Source organism: Pseudopipra pipra, chromosome 5 (genome assembly GCF_036250125.1).
Source record: "Pseudopipra pipra isolate bDixPip1 chromosome 5, bDixPip1.hap1, whole genome shotgun sequence".
Lineage (NCBI taxonomy): Eukaryota > Metazoa > Chordata > Aves > Passeriformes > Pipridae > Pseudopipra > Pseudopipra pipra.
In genome coordinates, this window is record NC_087553.1 from 5,714,837 (window position 1) to 5,733,168 (window position 18,332).

General features: G+C 39.1%; 1 protein-coding gene across 1 annotated transcript; it reads left to right on the forward strand.

Annotated features, from left to right (window-relative positions):
- Nucleotides 1-1,797: 1,797 nt before the first annotated feature.
- Nucleotides 1,798-17,996, forward strand: MRPS35 (mitochondrial ribosomal protein S35). Its single transcript, XM_064654261.1, has 8 exons — nt 1,798-1,975; nt 3,254-3,288; nt 4,285-4,452; nt 4,842-4,902; nt 5,709-5,848; nt 6,534-6,643; nt 7,125-7,194; nt 17,489-17,996. The coding sequence occupies exons 1-8, from the start codon at nt 1,813-1,815 to the stop codon at nt 17,759-17,761; spliced, it is 1,020 nt and encodes a 339-aa protein (XP_064510331.1). The 5' UTR covers nt 1,798-1,812; the 3' UTR covers nt 17,762-17,996.
- The last annotated feature ends 336 nt before the right edge of the window (nt 17,997-18,332 follow it).

Genomic DNA, 18,332 nt, shown 5'->3' on the forward strand with positions numbered 1-18,332 from the left:
GTGATAGTTGTGTTCTTACTGTGTTAGTGCAGAAGTTAAAATACCACAACACCACATGCTCATAACATCTGTAGGACATCTAATCAAAGCAACTTTGAACATTTTATAAGGTGAGTTTATAACAGCAGGGGGTGAGTGTGAAATTCTTGCTCTCTAAACCATGTAGAATATTACTAGGTATAAATGTCTCCTATGAACTGTGGCCATCAAGACAAGATGTTGGACTCTGAATTGGCTGTGGTGCAATGGAGAAGAAAGTTCTATTAATAGTTTATCACTAAAAAGTCCAGTTCAAAAGCAGGAGGGAGAAACAAATGGAGCAGGAAGTCAATTTTCCAGTAAGGAAAAACATTCAGTCATTCAATTTTTCTTGCTCCAATTCCACATGATATCTGGCAGTGTTTTGATTTCCTAGATATAAACAAATCATTGTAGTCTTTTCTGCTTGCATGTTTTTCCTAGAATACTTTCCCCCCTCTTACCTTTCCTGTCCTTTTGGAAGATATACTAGTTTATTTTACATTAAAAAAAAAACAAAACAAAACAAAACCAAAATGGATAAAATTGTGCATGTGTTTTTCGACTAGACTTGGAAATCTTTGTAGTTTACTGGGACCATTTGTGCTACCAACAGTTTTGTTTCCCTATCAAGACTTATTTTGTGGCTAAAACATTAGGATAGCTGAAAGCAGCTTTCCCTCTAGAGCATGTGTAAGTGGTCTCATGCTATGTTCCAGACAAACTCTTAACATGCCTGATGATATTTCACTTCATTTTTATTGAGTTCCAAAGACAAGGCTCTGAGCAGTATCCATTTCTTTAATACAGGACTTTCCAGGCTGCTATTTAGATTATTTTTAACCTGAGGCTTTTTCAGTATGAAAGAAATATGAGTCAAAAACTTGAGTCCTTTTGCAGCTTATTTGCTGTACAGTCTATAGTTATTCAGATGAGGTTTTTAGCATGTTTCAGATGTAGTCCAGCATGATTCAATTTGCCCTGCAACAAAACAAAAAAGGGGAAGTGAAGGATCCTGTGGGAAGAAGTGAATGTGAGAAAGACAGGAGGTTCTGGTTGAAGAGCAATGAGGGAGATTTTAATGTCATCAAACTCTCAGCAGGTGGTTTTGATTACTATTTTCAGAAATACACTTTTATTTGCAGGTCTGTGCCTTATCCCAACAAATTTTACCAGTGACGCTATTTTAATTTACAGCTACACTGACTTAAACTCTTCTTCTTAAGAGGTTGTCTAGATCTCCTGTTCCGAACTGTATTTCATGGCTGTTTTCACCAGTCCTCCTCCCTTCAGGTGTGCGTGGGGGGAAAAAAAAATCCCCCCCAAAAACTTGGAGACTGATGGGAGCCCTCGCGGCCGCCTGCACCTTCCTCAGGAGGGACAGGCACTGATCTCTGCTCTCTGTGACAGGACCCCAGGAAACGGCTGGAGCTGGGACGGGGAGGTTTAAGTTACATATTAGCAAAAGGTTCTCCCCTCCAGAGGATGGTTGGGCACCGAACAAGCTCCCCACAGCAGCGGTCGCAGCATCCCGCCTGACAGAGCTCAAGGAGTGTTTGGACAACGCTCTCAGGCACAGGGTGGGATTTCTGGGGTCTCCCGAGCAGGTCCAGGAGTCCCCCCGATCCATGGTATTCCACGTCCCCACGCAATGGCGGAGCACGAGGCTCCTCCCCGCGGGCACAGCGAGTCCCGCCGGGTCCCGTCTCGCCCCGCTCCGTGAGGGCGGAGCTTGCCCGGCCCCGGGCCCGCGCCGGCCGCCGTCGGGCCGGGCGGGGCTGCGCGGGGGCCGCGATGGCGGCGCGGGCCGGGCTGTGCTGCCGGGCCGGGCTGTGGTGCGGGGCCGGGCTGTGGTGCGGGGCCGGCGGGGGGCTCCCAGCCGCGCCTCGCTGGGGCCGCGCCGCTTATTCCTCGGCGCCCGCGGTGAGCGGCAAGGAAGGGCCGCAGCAGCGGGAAGGTGAGCGCGGGGGGCGCGGGGGCCGCGCTGCGCCTCCGCCAGCAGGGCGGGAGCGAGCGCTGAGTGACGGGGCTGCGGCCCGGGGAGCGGTGCCTGGTTTCGGTTATTCCCAGAGGGAATTTCATGGTTTGCCGAGGGCTGTGTGCTCCCGTGAGACCAGGCCTGGTGTCTGAAAGATCCTTTAAGTGTTAAAGGGGTCCTGGCCTGAAATTATGGATGTTTGTAACAGAAACAGTGCGGTGCGAAGTGTGGCTGCGTGTGAAAGCACCGCGAGGAAGGCAGGTCAGGCGATAAAGGAATGCTGTGTGTGAACTGTTGTAGAACCCCCGGGTGTATCTTTCAATTTAATTTTTTTATATAGCAAGAAGAGGATGAGTAGAATTGGGTACATAAAGTACTCGGGTAAGGAAAACGAAAGAACTGTAAAATTTACCAGGGTTTTTTTTTTTTTTGCTAAATATATACAAAGAAATAAAACCTGAGAGCTCAAACCAGTCACTTGAAAGTAAATGGCATCGGCTTCACCTTCATTTGTCTGAGGCTACATTGTCCAGTGTCGTTTTTTGGAGAGCGGAGTTTGAAGTGTTTTAGAGTTTCAGGAGGGGGCAGAAATGGAGGGAAGCAAGATCTCTGTTTAGTTTGACAATCCAGTGGTATTTGGTATCTTCATGCATCCCTGGGAGTCCTTCACCACAGCTCCAAGTAATATCTGGCTATAAAGTAGACTCAGAGGGCGGCTCAGGCCTGAAAGGAGTTAAACTCTTGCACGATTGCTCATTAAACTGGATTGACATGATCCCCATCCCCAGCTCAAGAAGAGAAACAATCCAATGTGCAAACTGTTCATACAGAGGTTAGTTGAGCTGCAGAGTGGCACAGAAGAGGGTGTAAAGTCAGAAGGAAGGGATGGAGCCATGTGATTCTCCTTTTGGAAATAGTAACTCTTAGGTTTATCCATCTTGTGATGGTGTGGGAGGGTGATTTGTGACTGCACAGCCATGTGGGAAAGAGGGAGCACAGGGATGAAGGTGAAAGTTTACTCTCACTCATTTTCTTGAAGTTCTTTTTTATCTAATGTTTCAAAAAATAAATGAGCAATCTGCAGTCTGAGTACCTGATCTTCCCCTTCTTCCATGTAAAGACTGGGGAGTATTAATGAGCATTGGTACAAAGACAAGCGCAAAAAAAAGTACAGAAGACTATGTTGCATTGCCCCCTCAAAAAAAAAAACTATATAAAAATTTGTATTTTAAATGGCTCTGTTTTTTTTTGTTTCAGCTTCAATAAGGAGAAGAGGCAGGACACCACAGTTTGTAAGTAGTGAAATGATTTGCAGCTAACTCAGGTGTTTGAGACAGTTTTCTAAGCTGTGTGTCATAACAGGAACCCCTTCTGCAGTCAAATCCTGTGACTGTTCCAGGCCAGCACCTGCTTTCTGTAATGTCCCAGCTCTTTTCAGTCTGTGCCTTCATAAAGCCAAAACATAACAGTAAGCTAATAGTTAACTTTTATTGACACCACGTACTGCAGGTCTGAAGAGTAACTTAAAGTTGCATTTTCAAAAAACCAGACATTTTATTGTTATTTTCAATCTGAGTTTACAGGATTTGTGGTGGTTTCTTTCTGGTGTAAATAAAAAGTGTGATCTTGTGCATCAGTGAAGTTGTACATGCACGGTGGATTTAAAACTGATATCTGGACATTTAATAACTAAAAATTTCCTGTTGTCATCCACATGTACATGTCAAAAGTTGTATAGTGCAGGTTATGATGTTTTAAAAGCAAATAGTGAAGTAGACCTGGGATACATTAAATTTTTGTGTAGCTTCTAAGAGTGGATTTTATGATACACCAAAGCAGTAAGACCAGTTGACTGCATATATCCATTTCCTTTCTACCCCTCTAAATTAAAAATTAAAGTTTTTGGGGAAAAAAACAGTGACTTGTTTGTTTGTTAGGTTTTTTAGGAGCATTTGACTGAAACTGTGGTCAGTTATTGGAGGATATAAGCTATTTCTTCAATATACTAATACATTGTTCCTGTACTGGAATTTCTATAGCAAGAAGTGTCAATTATAATCTGTTTCTTTTATTATCAACTGGTTCACACTTTCAGAATTCCAGTATTTTGAAACTCATTGTCTTGCCCCCAACTACACGCTCAGGCCCTTTAGGAAACAGAGTTTGCAGTTCCATACTGATTTGATTCCCTTTCCTTCCCCTGCTGATTTATGTTTTGTGTGTTGACCCTGCTTTGTCTTACAAACAGTGTATCTCACCTCCAGCTTGTATCCTTTTCCACTGATTAGGCTGTACCTCCCAGAACAGAGAGGATGGCTGTGGATCAGGACTGGAGCAGTGTTTATCCAACAGCAGCTGCCTTTAAACCTGCCTCTGTGCCTCTCCCAATCCGAATGGGTTACCCAGTGAAGAGAGGAGTACCTCCCCCAAAAGAAGGCAACTTAGAACTTATTAAGGTAAGACACATCACATGGGTGGGTGGTTATTGTAATGTTAGTATTCACTGAGGCTGCACTGCTTTGATTGGGGTGTTTGTATTGGAGACTGTTTTCTCTTATTAAACAGGATGATCCTCTTCAGTTTCTAAATGAAATGGTAACAAAGATAAGTAACAAATGAATGAAATCTGGAGACATTTTTAGGGTGATCATGCCTGTGATTTTTGTACTAGGGCTAACTGAAGTCTGTTCCTAAATCAGACTTGAGTACTTATCTGAATATCTTATTCAGCGTGTTGTATTACCATAACAAATGTGAGAAGTGTAATCAGATTTCAGTCATGTCCATTTACTTAGGAACAGACAAAAAGCCATTATTGTGGTAACTCTTAATGTGTCTGTTTCAGATTCCCAATTTTTTGCATCTTACTCCTCCTGCAATTAAGAAGCACTGTGCAGCTCTTAAAGGTGAGAAGGTAAATGTGTGTGATCAAGTAGAAGGTGAGACATGGTACACTTATGAACCTAGTTATTTGTCAGGCTTTGGCTAGTACTGTCTGCTTTATTGCTGCTGCCTGGAGTTACCTAGGTGGTTGGCAGATGTGTCTTAGGAGAGCACCCAAGAAAGACTGAAATTTTACTTTTCAATGAGGCCCTGCTTGTACTGACAAGTTGATAGTTTAGTGCCTTGAGAAAGGTGAGTGATGAATGTGACAGAATTCTCAGAAGACTCTCTGTGATTGAACCAGGGTTCAGTCAGTAGCCATTCTGGATTGCATTTAATGACCAAAAAGCTATTAATACTAGAAACCCTCTGTGAGAGCAAGGTCTGCTGGGGAGATACAGGATCTGCTGAAGACCAAGAGAATCTCTGCCAGCCAGCAAGAGAACCTAATGAGGCAAAGGAAGCATTTTTTGTGATGAGGATGGTGAGACACTGAAAGGGCTTGCCCAGAGAAGCTGTGGATGCCCCATCCTTGAAGGTATTCAAGGTCAGGTTGGATGAGCTTTGAGCAGCCAAATCTAGTGAAAGATGTCCCTGCCCATGGCAGGGGGTTGGACTCTTCAATCTTTGAGGGTCAATTCCAACCCAAACCATTCTGTGATTGTTTGGCATCTGGAGTACTGTATCCTGGGTTTTGGAGGACCCAGTATACAAAAAGGATTAAACCCAGTAAAAAGATAGATTATAATAAATCTGGAAAAAAAAAACCCAAGCAACAACCAAATACCGAAACAGGTATTACTTGTAGTGTTTTCTCTTTATTATACAGATTTCTGCACTGAATGGCCAAGTGCTCTGGACAGTGATGAGAAGTGTGAACAGCATTTTCCCATTGAAACCGAAACTGTAGATTATGTTTCTTCAGGGACGTCTATTCGCAATCCCAAAGCAAGAGTGGTGACTTTAAGAGTAAGTAGTAATTTTGATAAACTGCCTTTGTCTCAAAAGCCTAAATACTTGTTTTTCTTTTCCAAACGTGCAAGTATGATCTGCTATAAGGAAATGAGGGAAATTTATTCTTCAAAGAATAAATAAAGAGCAGTGGATTTCCTGAAGTATTCTGCAGAATGTTAGAACTGAGGTCATCAGGTTATGGATATGCATTTAAGTTGGCTGTGATGTAAGCAAAATAGTGTACCCTCTGAAGAATGTCCTTGTAGAAAAGGTTCTCCATGTCTTGCTTAGATCTTCTCATTGCTAATATTTTGGCCCTGGAAGTGCACAGGTATTGAAAGATGGGTCATATGAATGTAGCACTATTTATAAGTGTTGAGTTGGCAGGCCTCCAGGCATCAGTGTGTATGCAGCCTTGTCAGCATAGGATCATGACATATTTGAGGTTGGAAGGGAGCTCAGGAGATTTAGGCATTATGTGGGTGTTTATTATACATGTATATATAGTTTGAATATTCACATTATTCTTGCCTTGTGGTAAGACTTCCGATGTGATACAATCAGAAGAAATTCTGCAAATGCATCCTGAAGAGCTGTCCTTCTAATTCTTAATAGGTGTGCCATACTGTCTCAAGTATTTCCAAAGTGCAGAGATTGGATTTATCCAAGGAGTTAAAGTTGTTTTCTCTTGTACTTGAAGGTTAAACTTTCTAACCTGAATTTGGATGACCATGCAAAGAAGAAGCTTGTTAAACTTGTAGGAGAGCGGTACTGCCAGGAGACAGATGTGCTCACAATTGTCACAGACAGGTACAGTTACCAGAAGAAAACAAAAATGCTTGTACCAATGGTCACTGTATAGAAAGGGCTGGGTGTCTTCCAGTAATACCAGCTGTTCTCTTGGTGAATTATTATATTTTTAAGGCTAAAATAGCACTTAAACTTAACACTGCTCCTGTTATTAACTGTTAAAATCAGGTTTTAAAGGAGTTCAGACTTATGTGTGTTTGGTTCCAGTTTGGCACAGACGGCAAAAAAGTTTTTAATGTTTCCTGAAGATTTGTTAATTCTTGGATTTTGTAGATTTTCCTGCTGAGTTGCAGTTGCCCTTTCTCCCATGTTCTTAATACTCACACCACCAAGGTGTTATTCTTGGTTGGGTGTAATTCAGAAATGCATGTGATTTAAACACACATTTCCCTAAGATTCCTTACATTACAAATTAGAAACTTAGATGGTGATTTTTAACATCTTGTTCCAAAAAAAACGAGCTTTGTTCCTGAATTTTCAGGTGTCCCCTAAGAAGACAGAACTATGATTATGGCATGCACCTGCTCACAGTTCTGTACCACGAATCTTGGGTAAGCAGTTTTAAGTAGCTCGTGCTGTCTAATGTGCATGTGCTCTCTGTCATACCTTAAAGTAAATTATCTCAAGATTCTTTCCCTCTTCCACCTCACTTGTCTTCAAATTCAACCAAGATAAGTTGCCTATGTTTGATCTTAATTCCAGAGTCAACTTAAGAGTGCATTTCTCTTAACTTCACAAGTGCTATTTTGTTGTTTGTAAACAGTTTGTCTCTTTTAAGAAGTTCACTTGGTTTTGACCTCAATAAGAGATTCTTTCCCAATGCTTTGCTCCTCTCAGCCAGGAGCCTAAAACTGACCCTGAGCCTACCAGAAAACACCTTAATTGTCAGGGTTCCTAAACGTACCTCTAATGTGGCATCACACTGGGCTGCCTGTGCACAATATTCAAATATGAATTTAGTGCACCCAGAGGAATGGTGTGCTCTGTGATTATCTCCCGTTACCTATGCACTTTTAACAGGGACTGTGTTTAAAGGCAAAACTGAGTCTGTTCCAAAAAAACAGAGGGTGTGTTATCGCTTAAAAGCTGTGAAAACTGAGAACACAATATCTACATCTTGCCTGATTCCGGACTTGGACCTGTTGCTTAGAATATGTCTTTTCTTGGGCTCTTCCTGGGCTAAAGTAAACAATGGCTGTAATTTGGAAATGTTCTGTTTCTTAAATGCTCTCTCACTTTGCCTCAAGCTGACTGCTTTTCTGAGCTCAGGAAAGGGGCCTCCTCTGCACCTCCTGTTAGTTTTAGCATTTCATTGCACCAGTGTTAGTGTCCTGAAAAATATAAAAAAAATTTTATAACTCTTTAGATAAAGCAAGTGTAATGTAAAGTTTTCCATAATCATTCATGATAAGGAGTATTTGGAATTTTTCCCTGTAGCTTGTTTTGTTAAGTGGTTTTACATATCAGATATCCAATCCAAATGTATGAAAGGTACTATTCCAATTTATTATTAATTTACTACAAATTTTAAATAGGCCTCTAAGTATAATAAGATATCTTTAGACTACAGGTCTTTCTTTCACAGTGAACTCTTCAGACCTGTCTCTTGTATTTTTGTGGTTAGTTGTGCAGGTTATAAATAGGCATTTTTTGCAGAAAACAAGTTAGTAGTCTGAAATAAAATTAATGCTGAAAATCCATACTAATGTTTTGAATAACATAAAGTTGAGTGTACTGTTACTAGTCACATTTTTTGAGACAGACAGTAAAAGCTTTCACCGTCACCCTATTTCCATAGATGTACTCTTTTATATAAGTTGTATTTTCCATAATCAGCATTTTTATGAATTTAGGTGTTCTCGATTTCGATCGTTGCAGTGGTGACGTTACAAACACACTTAGGAGGATGAGCTATATTTCCCTTTCAGTTAGAGCTGCCTTGAAGGATACATTTTGCAATTGTAGAGTATGTCAAATTAAATTAATTGTGAAGGGTAACATTTACTCTAGATTTCAAGAGTTTTGTACACATGGATGTTCCTCTCCCCAACAGCATTACATTGCATTACAAATCTGAAATTAATGACAGATCAGTATTGCAATGACAAGAGGGTTAGACACTGCTCACTTTATTAATTTCAGCACGAACAGCACGTCTGTGCTGTGCTCTGGCATTAATTAGTGATGGCAGACAGGGCTATATGATACTGCTACGTGAGTGTTCAGTGTATGTTGAATATGCACAAGTCTCCTGCCCTTTTATTACCTTCCAACCTCCATGTTAATGTTTGATGAGTTTGTCAATCAGTTGTAATTGTCTTTGATTTCCATGAAAAATTAATGGTTTCCTGAGACATGGTTTTTTATTTTGTGTGACATGTTTTGCTTTGTGGCGTGGTTTTTTCCCTCCATGATCAGTGGTAATGCCTTTTAGTGACTTGCTGAAAGGGAGTTTTGTAAACCATAAGCAAACAATGTGTGGTTTATTTTAATTTGTGCCAAATTTATTGTGCGAGGGCAATGGATGGGGACTGGCCTGCCAGTTAGACAGTAACATCAGTCCTGTTTGCAGAACTAATTGTAAGATTTGATGACTTTCACAGCAGAGTAGTGTCACACTGTGTGTTAATGCATGTTTGTGATGTAATTGAATAAAAAGATGAGGGCAGTGAAGGAAAGCTGGATGCATGTAATTTTTACCCTCAGTCCTGAAAACTTTGCCTAATATCTCTCTCTAAACATGACAGAATTTATGTTAATAACTATGTTTCTGTATTTTGTGAATTGGCAAGCATGTATAAAAGGAAGCTCCTGGACAATATGATTTAAGGTCTTAGTGTGGGCCTTCAGTCGTCTTAGGTTGAAAAGGCTTCCATCAGTACGGTACCGAATGTAGATACCGTCCTGATCCTCGAGGTCTGCCGTGGCCCTTTGGAGCATCCTGCTGAAAAAGATTGTGAATAGCGTTGGTGCAAGAACACAGCCTTGTTTCACACCACTGGTTATTAGAAAGGGCTCAGAAAGTGCATCACCATATCTGACTTGGCTGTGCTGATCCTCATGGAGTGAGATGATCATTTTAAGGAACTTGGGGGGACAACCTTAACGTTCCAAAATCTGCCACAGACCTTTTCTGCTCACAGTATCAAAAGCCTTGGTGAGGTCAACAAAGGTTACATAGAGACCTTTGTTCTGTTCCCTACACTTCTCTTGCAGTTGTCTGAGAACAAATACCATGTCTGTGGTGCTCCTGTTGGCTCTGAAACCACATTGGCTTTCAGGTAGAATTCCTTCTGCAATAGTGGGAGCTGTTTTACGCTGATGACGCCGCCCTTGTCGCCCACACAGAAGCAGCTCTGCAGCATTTAACTTCTTACTTTGCAGATGCTGCTGAGCTGTTTGGGCTGGAAGTCAGCTTAACGAAGACAGAAGTTCTCCATCAACCTGCACCTCAGGAAGTCTTCCATCATCCCCATATCACCATTGGCCAATCAGCTCAAATCAGTCCAGCAGTTTAATTACCTAGGCAGCTTCATCTCCTCGGATGGTAAGATCGACGGAGAGATAGACAACAGGTTAGCAAAGGCATACAGTGCTTTTGGAAAACTCCATAAAAGAGTTTGGCGAAATAAACACTTGAAGAAAAGTACCAAGATCAGTGTTTACAGAGCCATAGTGCTGTCTGCTCTTTTATATGGATCCAAATCACAGGTCATCTACTGCCACCACCTGCATCTCTTAGAACGCTTCCATCAACGCTGCCTCCGTACAATCCTAAACATCCACTGGTCAGATTATGTGACCAACACATCTGTTCTAGAACGAGCAGCAGCCACAAGTATTGAGGCCATGTTACTGAGAACACAGCTGCGATGGGCAGGACACGTCTCCAGGATGAAGGACCAACCACCCCCTCCCTAAGATCTTGCTTTATGGTGAACTTGCCACCGGCTGCCGCAAGAGAGGAGCCCCAAAGAGAAGATACAAGGACTCCCTGAAACAACATCTCAGCCTTGGCCATACTGATCATCGTAACCGGTCTACTCTGGCCTCCAATCGGGAGGTCTGGAGACACACCATCTATAACGCTGCGGATGCTTTTGAGAACGCACGCAGGATCACCCTTGAGGAGAAAACGCAGAAAGAACCATGCCTTGCAGAATATACCACCTAAGGAGTCTTTCTGCTGTGCCTTTTGCAGTCAGACTTGTCTATCTTGTATTGGCCTTTTTAGCCACCAGCGTGCTTGTAACAAACGTGGGTAGAGCCCTTCCCAAATCTTTGTTCACGAAGCCCAGCCATGATGAATGAATGAATGAATAAAAGGAAGAATTATATGCAGATATACATCAGGAAATGTAATTTCAAGTGTAATTATGTTTTAGTTGCCAGTGATGCACTTCTATTACAGTTACAAGTGGAAGTAGATATCAGACCTATGAGTTCAGTTATTTTTAAAACAATCAGATTTTAAAACTTAAGTATGTTCATTTATTTTCTTACTCTAAAACACTTGGAGATCTTCTGCTTCCTATTTAATAGTTTTCAGGTTAATAATGAAATATTTGTGTTTATTGGATTTCAGAATATATTAATTAAATATCTGACTTGCACTCAGTGGTAAGAATTGAACTTATCTTCTTTGGACTTCTTTTGTGATTCTTTTCAAATTATCCCTGAGGATGGTGTCTGGATTGAATTAATCAAGGGTGAGATATATTAGGTAGAGTATTAAACAGCAGCTTAACCAGTTGTATTTTTACTGCCTTTAAACAATGGTATTTCTTGAGTGCTGTAACATCACTTGAAACCTGGGTGTATTTTCGTGGTATCAGATGATTTTTAGAGAGTAAGAGTTTGCTGCCCTCGAGTGGTTAAAAGGATCATGGACTGATTTCTTCACACTCAGCTTGGATTAATAGTTTAGCACCCAAAAGTCCACTTCTGTTATGACTTGAAAGAAGGAAGGAGAAGGAAATGGAGCAGGAAATCAATTTTCCTGTAAGGAAGAATATTCAGAGTCATTCGTTTTTTTTGCTCCAATTCTACATATGTTTCAGTCTACACAAATGCAAGAGGATGGAGAGTGGAGGATCTCGATTCTGCATTACAGATCTGAGATCTTGAAAGAGTAATAAATAGTTGCCCATGGATTTTCTGTTCTTCAGTATTTCTTAAAGTACAAGGTCTAATCTGACATATTAGCAGTAGATATTTAGTAGATAGGTAATGCTACACACACTGTGGAACTTTCTTGGTTTCTCGAGTACTGTGGTTATGGAAATCTGATAAATTATTCAAGGCTTAAAAAGAACAGTAAGGAAGAATCACTGTAACAGTAGGAGAGGTTGAAAGTGGCTTCTTAATATGAACAGTAATAGCCAAAGGGGTTCTGGGCGCATCTCTCTGCTTTCTGCTTGCTTTGTAGATGCCAATAGTACTTGGGATGAAAGGGCAGGGAACTTGAAACAGAAAGGTGAGCGAAGGAAAAAAACTGAAAAATGGACAGAGTGACAGTAGATAGAGGCTTAACTGAAATTTATCCACCCACCTCACAGCTGTACAGTTTGAATGAGTTTGAGGAAAATGGCCCAGACTACCTTGCATTCCTTTTTAAACAAAGCATTGAGTGGCAAGGCACCCCACTGGTGGGGTGGCAAGTCTGTGTGCATGCTAAATGAATATTTTAGCTGACCATTAGTGAAAATATGCTTTTCTTTAGACTTCATTTTTTTTCAACTACAGTTATTTTAGGCCATTACAAATAACCACAATTCTTATCACTTCAGGTTGTGCCAGTAACACTTAGTAACAGTAGAATTTTGCAGTTTCATAGTAGGAGATCTTAGAAGTGTAATATAATTGTGTCCTTCCTTCCTAGAACAGGCCTTTCTCAGCATGTTATTATAATATGTTTGTAATGCAATGGTTTAAGTAATGCAAACTGAGGCCAAAGTAAGGGTTGACTCTAAATGTTGTAATATAAACTTGGTTTTGAAGCATGTATTCCATTTCATTGTGTGCTCACCAGTGCTCATAATCTAACAACTTGAGTCTTCATCATTAATGTGAACCAGAAAAGGTAAAGCTAAAGGGGCATAATTAGATCTTAAATTTAGTAAGTTTTCTCTGACGATCTGAATTCAAACATTTAGAATAAAAGGAAGGTTTTTCTGCCGGGAAATGTGTATTGTAGTGGAAGAAGGTTACACTTTTTTTGTACCTCTTGTACCACAAAGGATAAGCATTCCAGCAAAAGGTTGAATTAAAAATTGTCTTTGTACTTTTTCAGACTGTAGTAAGCTTTTTGCTTAAGTAAGTTTAAGTAAGTTTAAACTCCTTATTTTTAGTAGCTGGAGAAACAAGGCTTCTTTTTGATACATAAATATAATTTTTGCAGCTGTTTAATTTTCTGTCTATATGTTGGAGTGAAATGAAGCCTTGTGGGCTGTAGACATTAAAAAAATGAACAGAAAATCACCGAAGAGTTGGACTCTTAATATCACTGATCTTTCATGATGAGATCAGAATCTTACCTGATCAGTGTTCAGAAAACAGAGTTAGATAAATACCTTACAAATGACCCTTAACAGAAGCCTAGATTTTCCAGAAAATGCTGCAGCCACTCCAGCCCAGAGAAATGAAGTGTTGTTTTGGAAGAGGCAATTCAGGCAACGACTGAGGACTCTGGAGCTGGTGACAGAAGCAGAGATTAAGCTTGAGAGTATCATGAAACACAAGAGCATCTCTTGCATGCAGTGCTGTTTTTGGAGGCAAAGTTCTTGTTTTGCTTCTCTGCTTTTTCTCCTTTTGCTTTATACATTTGTACCTTACTGAAATGTTTAGTCCTCCCAGTTTGTCCTGATTTGCCTTGATCCTCTAGAGGTCCCACCTGTCCTGTGCTGTTGCTGTCCTAGAAAATAATGTTCTGCTTATTCAGAGGAATGTATTTTAACTTACTTCACATCACCAGGAAATTCAAATTTTTCTATGCAATCTTATGTGATAAAAATATGTTTTGCCTCTCTACAAATTTCTGTTGGCATTTCTTTGTAAGTTGCTAACTAAGTAGTACAAATGAAAGGTGTATTATACCCAAAGAGTCTGTAATTGTTCTGGCAGTTCCTCTTAGGATTGAAAGTACCCAATCATTTGGAAAATGTTAGCATAGCTGTCATTTATTACCTGAAAATGTGAGGTTACGGTACCACACAGAATATCTTTTATTTCAGTGCAGTACTGAGAAATAGATGTATTTATTCCAGCCCATACAGAGTTTGAAATTTGACTTGGAATTTAAGGAACTTTCCTTCTCCTCAAAAAAAAAAAATCCCACTAAACTACTTGGTCTTTGCTAAACAGCATTAAATTTTTAACTGCTTATACCATTGACAATAAAGTTAGCTAACATGAGTCATGTTTTTAATTGCCCCCAGGATTTCTGTGTGCCACTTCAAAATTTTATTAAAAATGTTTTTCTCAAAAGAAGCACCAGAGAGCTGACAATTTTAAGCCTCTGTATCACTGTGACAGCAAAATTGTGAAAGTTAAACTGGCAGAAAAAAACCAAGCAAACTGAGGGTGAAATGCCTGCTTAAGTGATGCAAAATGCTCCCTTTTTTTCTGTACTTAAAGGTACAATATAAATTGAAGCTTTTTGTTAATGACTTACATGTAAAAAGCAATTTCACTGTCCAAAGTACTGTTTGAGCATTCATACTCTTTCAGCATTTCAGATTAAGCACAGTAAAGGCTTATAAACCTCCCAAAATACTGACTTGTACTGTACTATAAAAAATTTGCATAGAAACAAATCCTTGTTCTGTTTATGGCATTAAAAAATAATTCTCTATATTTGCATTAGGAAGTGTTAAAAAAAAATAACTCTTCTGTGCCTCTTTAGCAACAGGTTTAGATCTTTGACTTTATATAAAAAAGTTGTTTTCTGGTGATTTTTTTAATTTGGTTTTGGTTTTGTTCTTATTGTAAGTTTTGGTAAGAGACAAAGGTTGAAATTATCAGCTGAATGCATATTCAGCCAGACTGGGTCATACTGAGATTCTGTCTTCTGTGTGACAGAATGAGGCAATCATATTTAGTGAATTCATTGAAGAAATATATATTCTTGATTTTTAACCTTGTTCACTAAGTGGGGATTCTAGAAAAATGTTATAAATACACTTGTATTCCAGTTTTCATAGTTTTATTCTCATTTTTAAGACTCTTACTGCAGTGTTCACTAACATTTTAAATTAATGGGGACAAAAATAATCAACTAACAAAATTTGGGGTGATAAAGACCTAATTTTGAAGTTTAATTCATAACACTTTAAACCAAGACTACAACACTTGTAACATTCCCACTATTCAGAGTTCATGGATACCCAGGGTATATACCTTGTCTATCTAGGGTACATTTTCAATTGCTTATATAAATCTAGGTTCACTTTCCTCTTGCAATAAATTGTGTTGAAAAGGTATTTTAAGTTTCACTTGATTCAGTTAGTTTGCAAAAACCTGATTTCTGCTCAGTTTCCTGTTGGTGATGTATGTCTGGACTGGATATCTGGAGGATAACTTTTCATTTTGAGACATGGCCACCAACAGTGCAGTGATGGATACTGGCTTCTTGTAGCAGGGCTGAGGAATGGATTTGGAAATCTCCCCCTACTGTCAAATCCCTTCCTGCTTTCCCCCTCACCCCCCACCATGTAGTCAGATTTTACTTTAAAATCCATCTTGACAAATCACTCTGCTGGGAAGGATTCCAAGAAAGAAATACTTCACAGTTTCTTTAAAATCCCCTTTAAAATCTTGCTCTGTATTGCCCAAAGGAGGTGGGGAAAGCTTAATCTGTTTATCAGGAGGCATCTCCAAAATCCTCTGAGTTAATATGTGCAGAGCAGGATTGTCCTGAAGAGATAAATGTAATAACTGTAATTAGTTCTTGTTGTCTCTGCTATAACTTAGAGGTGTTTAAAAGACTCACAGTGATCTTTTGTTTGAACTTCAAACATGAGTTTAGGAGTGGCCAGAGGTGATACCCATATTCCCTTACTCCTGAGAAACCCTATCCCTGTGAGAAAGGCTTTTGCTTTAAAATTCTGTCCGAGTTTGGGGAAAAAAATGTCTTAGAGAGTCATTATGCAGATAAACAAGGGATATGTAAACCAGGATGATGATGTTAATTAAAAACTATGTCAGTCTCCACTTTGTATGTCAGTATTTGTCAAACACACAAGGAATACTTTACTATACCCACTTGTTCCCAATTGTTTTGGCAATACAGGCTACAGGACTTCCTTTTGTTCCTTTTTTCCTCTCTAAAAATTGAATGAGATTCTTTTACTTCTGTGTTGTATTTGTGTTCAGGTTTTCATGTCAGAACCTTTTAACGGTGGTATTCACTGCTTCTGACTAAACATTTGGACTCAGGGATTTAAAAAACAAGAGATTCCATTTACCAGGTGCAAGATGCAGCATTTGGTAAAGTATTTTAAATTCAGATAGACAGATCCAAGCACTCAGGGTTGTAGTGGAAAAAAAAGTCTTGGGTCTTAATAAAAGGTTATTAAATGTTGTGGTTTGACTGCAGCAGCCTTGACAATTAGTGGACAGAATATTTTAAAATAAATGAAAAATCAATACCAACACCCCATCCCCCCAAAAAAACCCCCCAAAACTCGAAGTCAAACCCAAACAACAAAGGAAAAAAAAATCTCTACAGTTGCAAGGTTTTTTTTGATTCTGCATAGCATAGTTAAAAATTTACTGAAAAGCTCTTTCTGGTAAGGGATTTAAAAAAGGAAAAAATGCATATGATGTAAATGCTTTACTATAAGGTTTTTTTGAACTTATTTCCAGAGAAATGCAAGTTTTATTTAGACACAGTTTTATAACAATTTTAAGAAAAACACCAGAAATAAACTCAAAATACTTTAAATTGTGATCCTTGAAATAATATAAGGATACTATATGTTGTTTACATCAGTAAAGTACTAAATAATTATAAAAATAAATAAGCACGTATAAAAATCTACCTCTGAAGCATATATATTTACCAATACTTACAATAAAAATTAAATATACAAAAATAGCAGGTTATAACATTTGAAATATTCCTTAAACAGTCTGTGAAGGCCTGCTGGAGAAATGTTGAAAGACAACATTTATAAAGAACAACTGTACAAGCCAGGTATTTACAGGCACTGGGATGGTGTCTGTCAGTGTTCAACTTGTCGTCCTGTCTAATCTTCCAGTGCTAATTAGGGAAAAATTAGCACCTTATGGATAGAGATTCTTTTGAAGAGCAATTTGTTTTGCAGGAAGAATAAATGGATTATTTGGTGGTGCTTTTCCTTAAGAGTCCCAATTAAAATATTTCCCAAATGGTGAAGGATTGCTGTCTTTCATCATAGATTACTTGGTATGGGCTGTCTCACTTCATGTCTTACAGCCAGTGTAGACATACCAGAATCATATGCTAGGGACATAATAAATAATAATAACTGCCTCCAAATCTTGAGCATTTAGGGTTATTTAAAATTTATTATTTTTACAAGATTTTTTGTTATTCACTGTGTATAGTCCATAAGCTTTTCTTCCCACTCTGACTTGCCCAGTTATACCTGCCAGATCCATAAAGAACTTGGTAAGTGGGAGGAAAGAAACTCATCCTGCTCCTACAGGATCGAGTTACAGGCATTGTGCCTTAGAGGAGGAGATACCTTCCACAGTGAATGTCTTTTGTAAAGTGAATTGATATGAGGGAGAACTTTCTTAGAATTATTGTAGCTTTGTTTCAGTCTTGAGTAGTTTTTTAACACAGTGTATATTTTCTTTCAGAAAACTGAGAAGTGGGAGAGCGAGAAGTCTGAGGAAGATATGGAAGAGTATATCTGGGAAAATAGTCGCTCTCAGAAAAATGCCTTGGACACTCTGCTTCGAATAAAAGCCTCAGAGAATGTCAGTAATGTCTCTAAGGAAGAGCTGCTTGGATCTGAAGTGGTTAACAATTACAGAAACTCTGTAATTGCACTTAAAAATGAAGGTGAAACAGAAAGTAACATGTCTCAGTATAAGGAATCCGTGAAAAAGCTGTTGAATATACAAGCATGAAAGCAGACTCTGCAGGTACACCTGATCATTATAGAAATATTAAGCTACTATTAATATTTCTTAGTGACATGGATATATAATTATTCAGAACCTTAACCAAAAGTGTGAAACTTGATGTTGATAATCACAGTAGTAATCAGTTTTCTCTTTACTGCTCAATTTTTTTTGTAAGCATAGTTGTCCTGGCCACGAATCTTGTTCTTTGAATAAAGTATGTTTGGATTCATATTGATAACTTGGACATTTTATTCCGTGTTTGCTTAGCATGGGAGATCCTGTTTCAGTCCTCTGCTTAATCACACTTTGATTTCTCACAGAACTTTTTAAGGCATATAACATAGAGCAACAATGTCAAAACTTAAGCTCCCAGTTCCATTAATTAAAAGTCTGAAAGTTAAGAACTCTAAACTTTCTAAATGCTTTTCAAATGTCACTCAGATTTTGCTCTATCTTTACTCCGTATCTGTAAAATAAAGATAATGTGTCTAAGTAGTTTTAACTTTTGGAGAGGTGTTGAAGCACATGGGAGAGTGTGAGGTACTCAGCTGTCACCATGAGGGCTAACAAATAC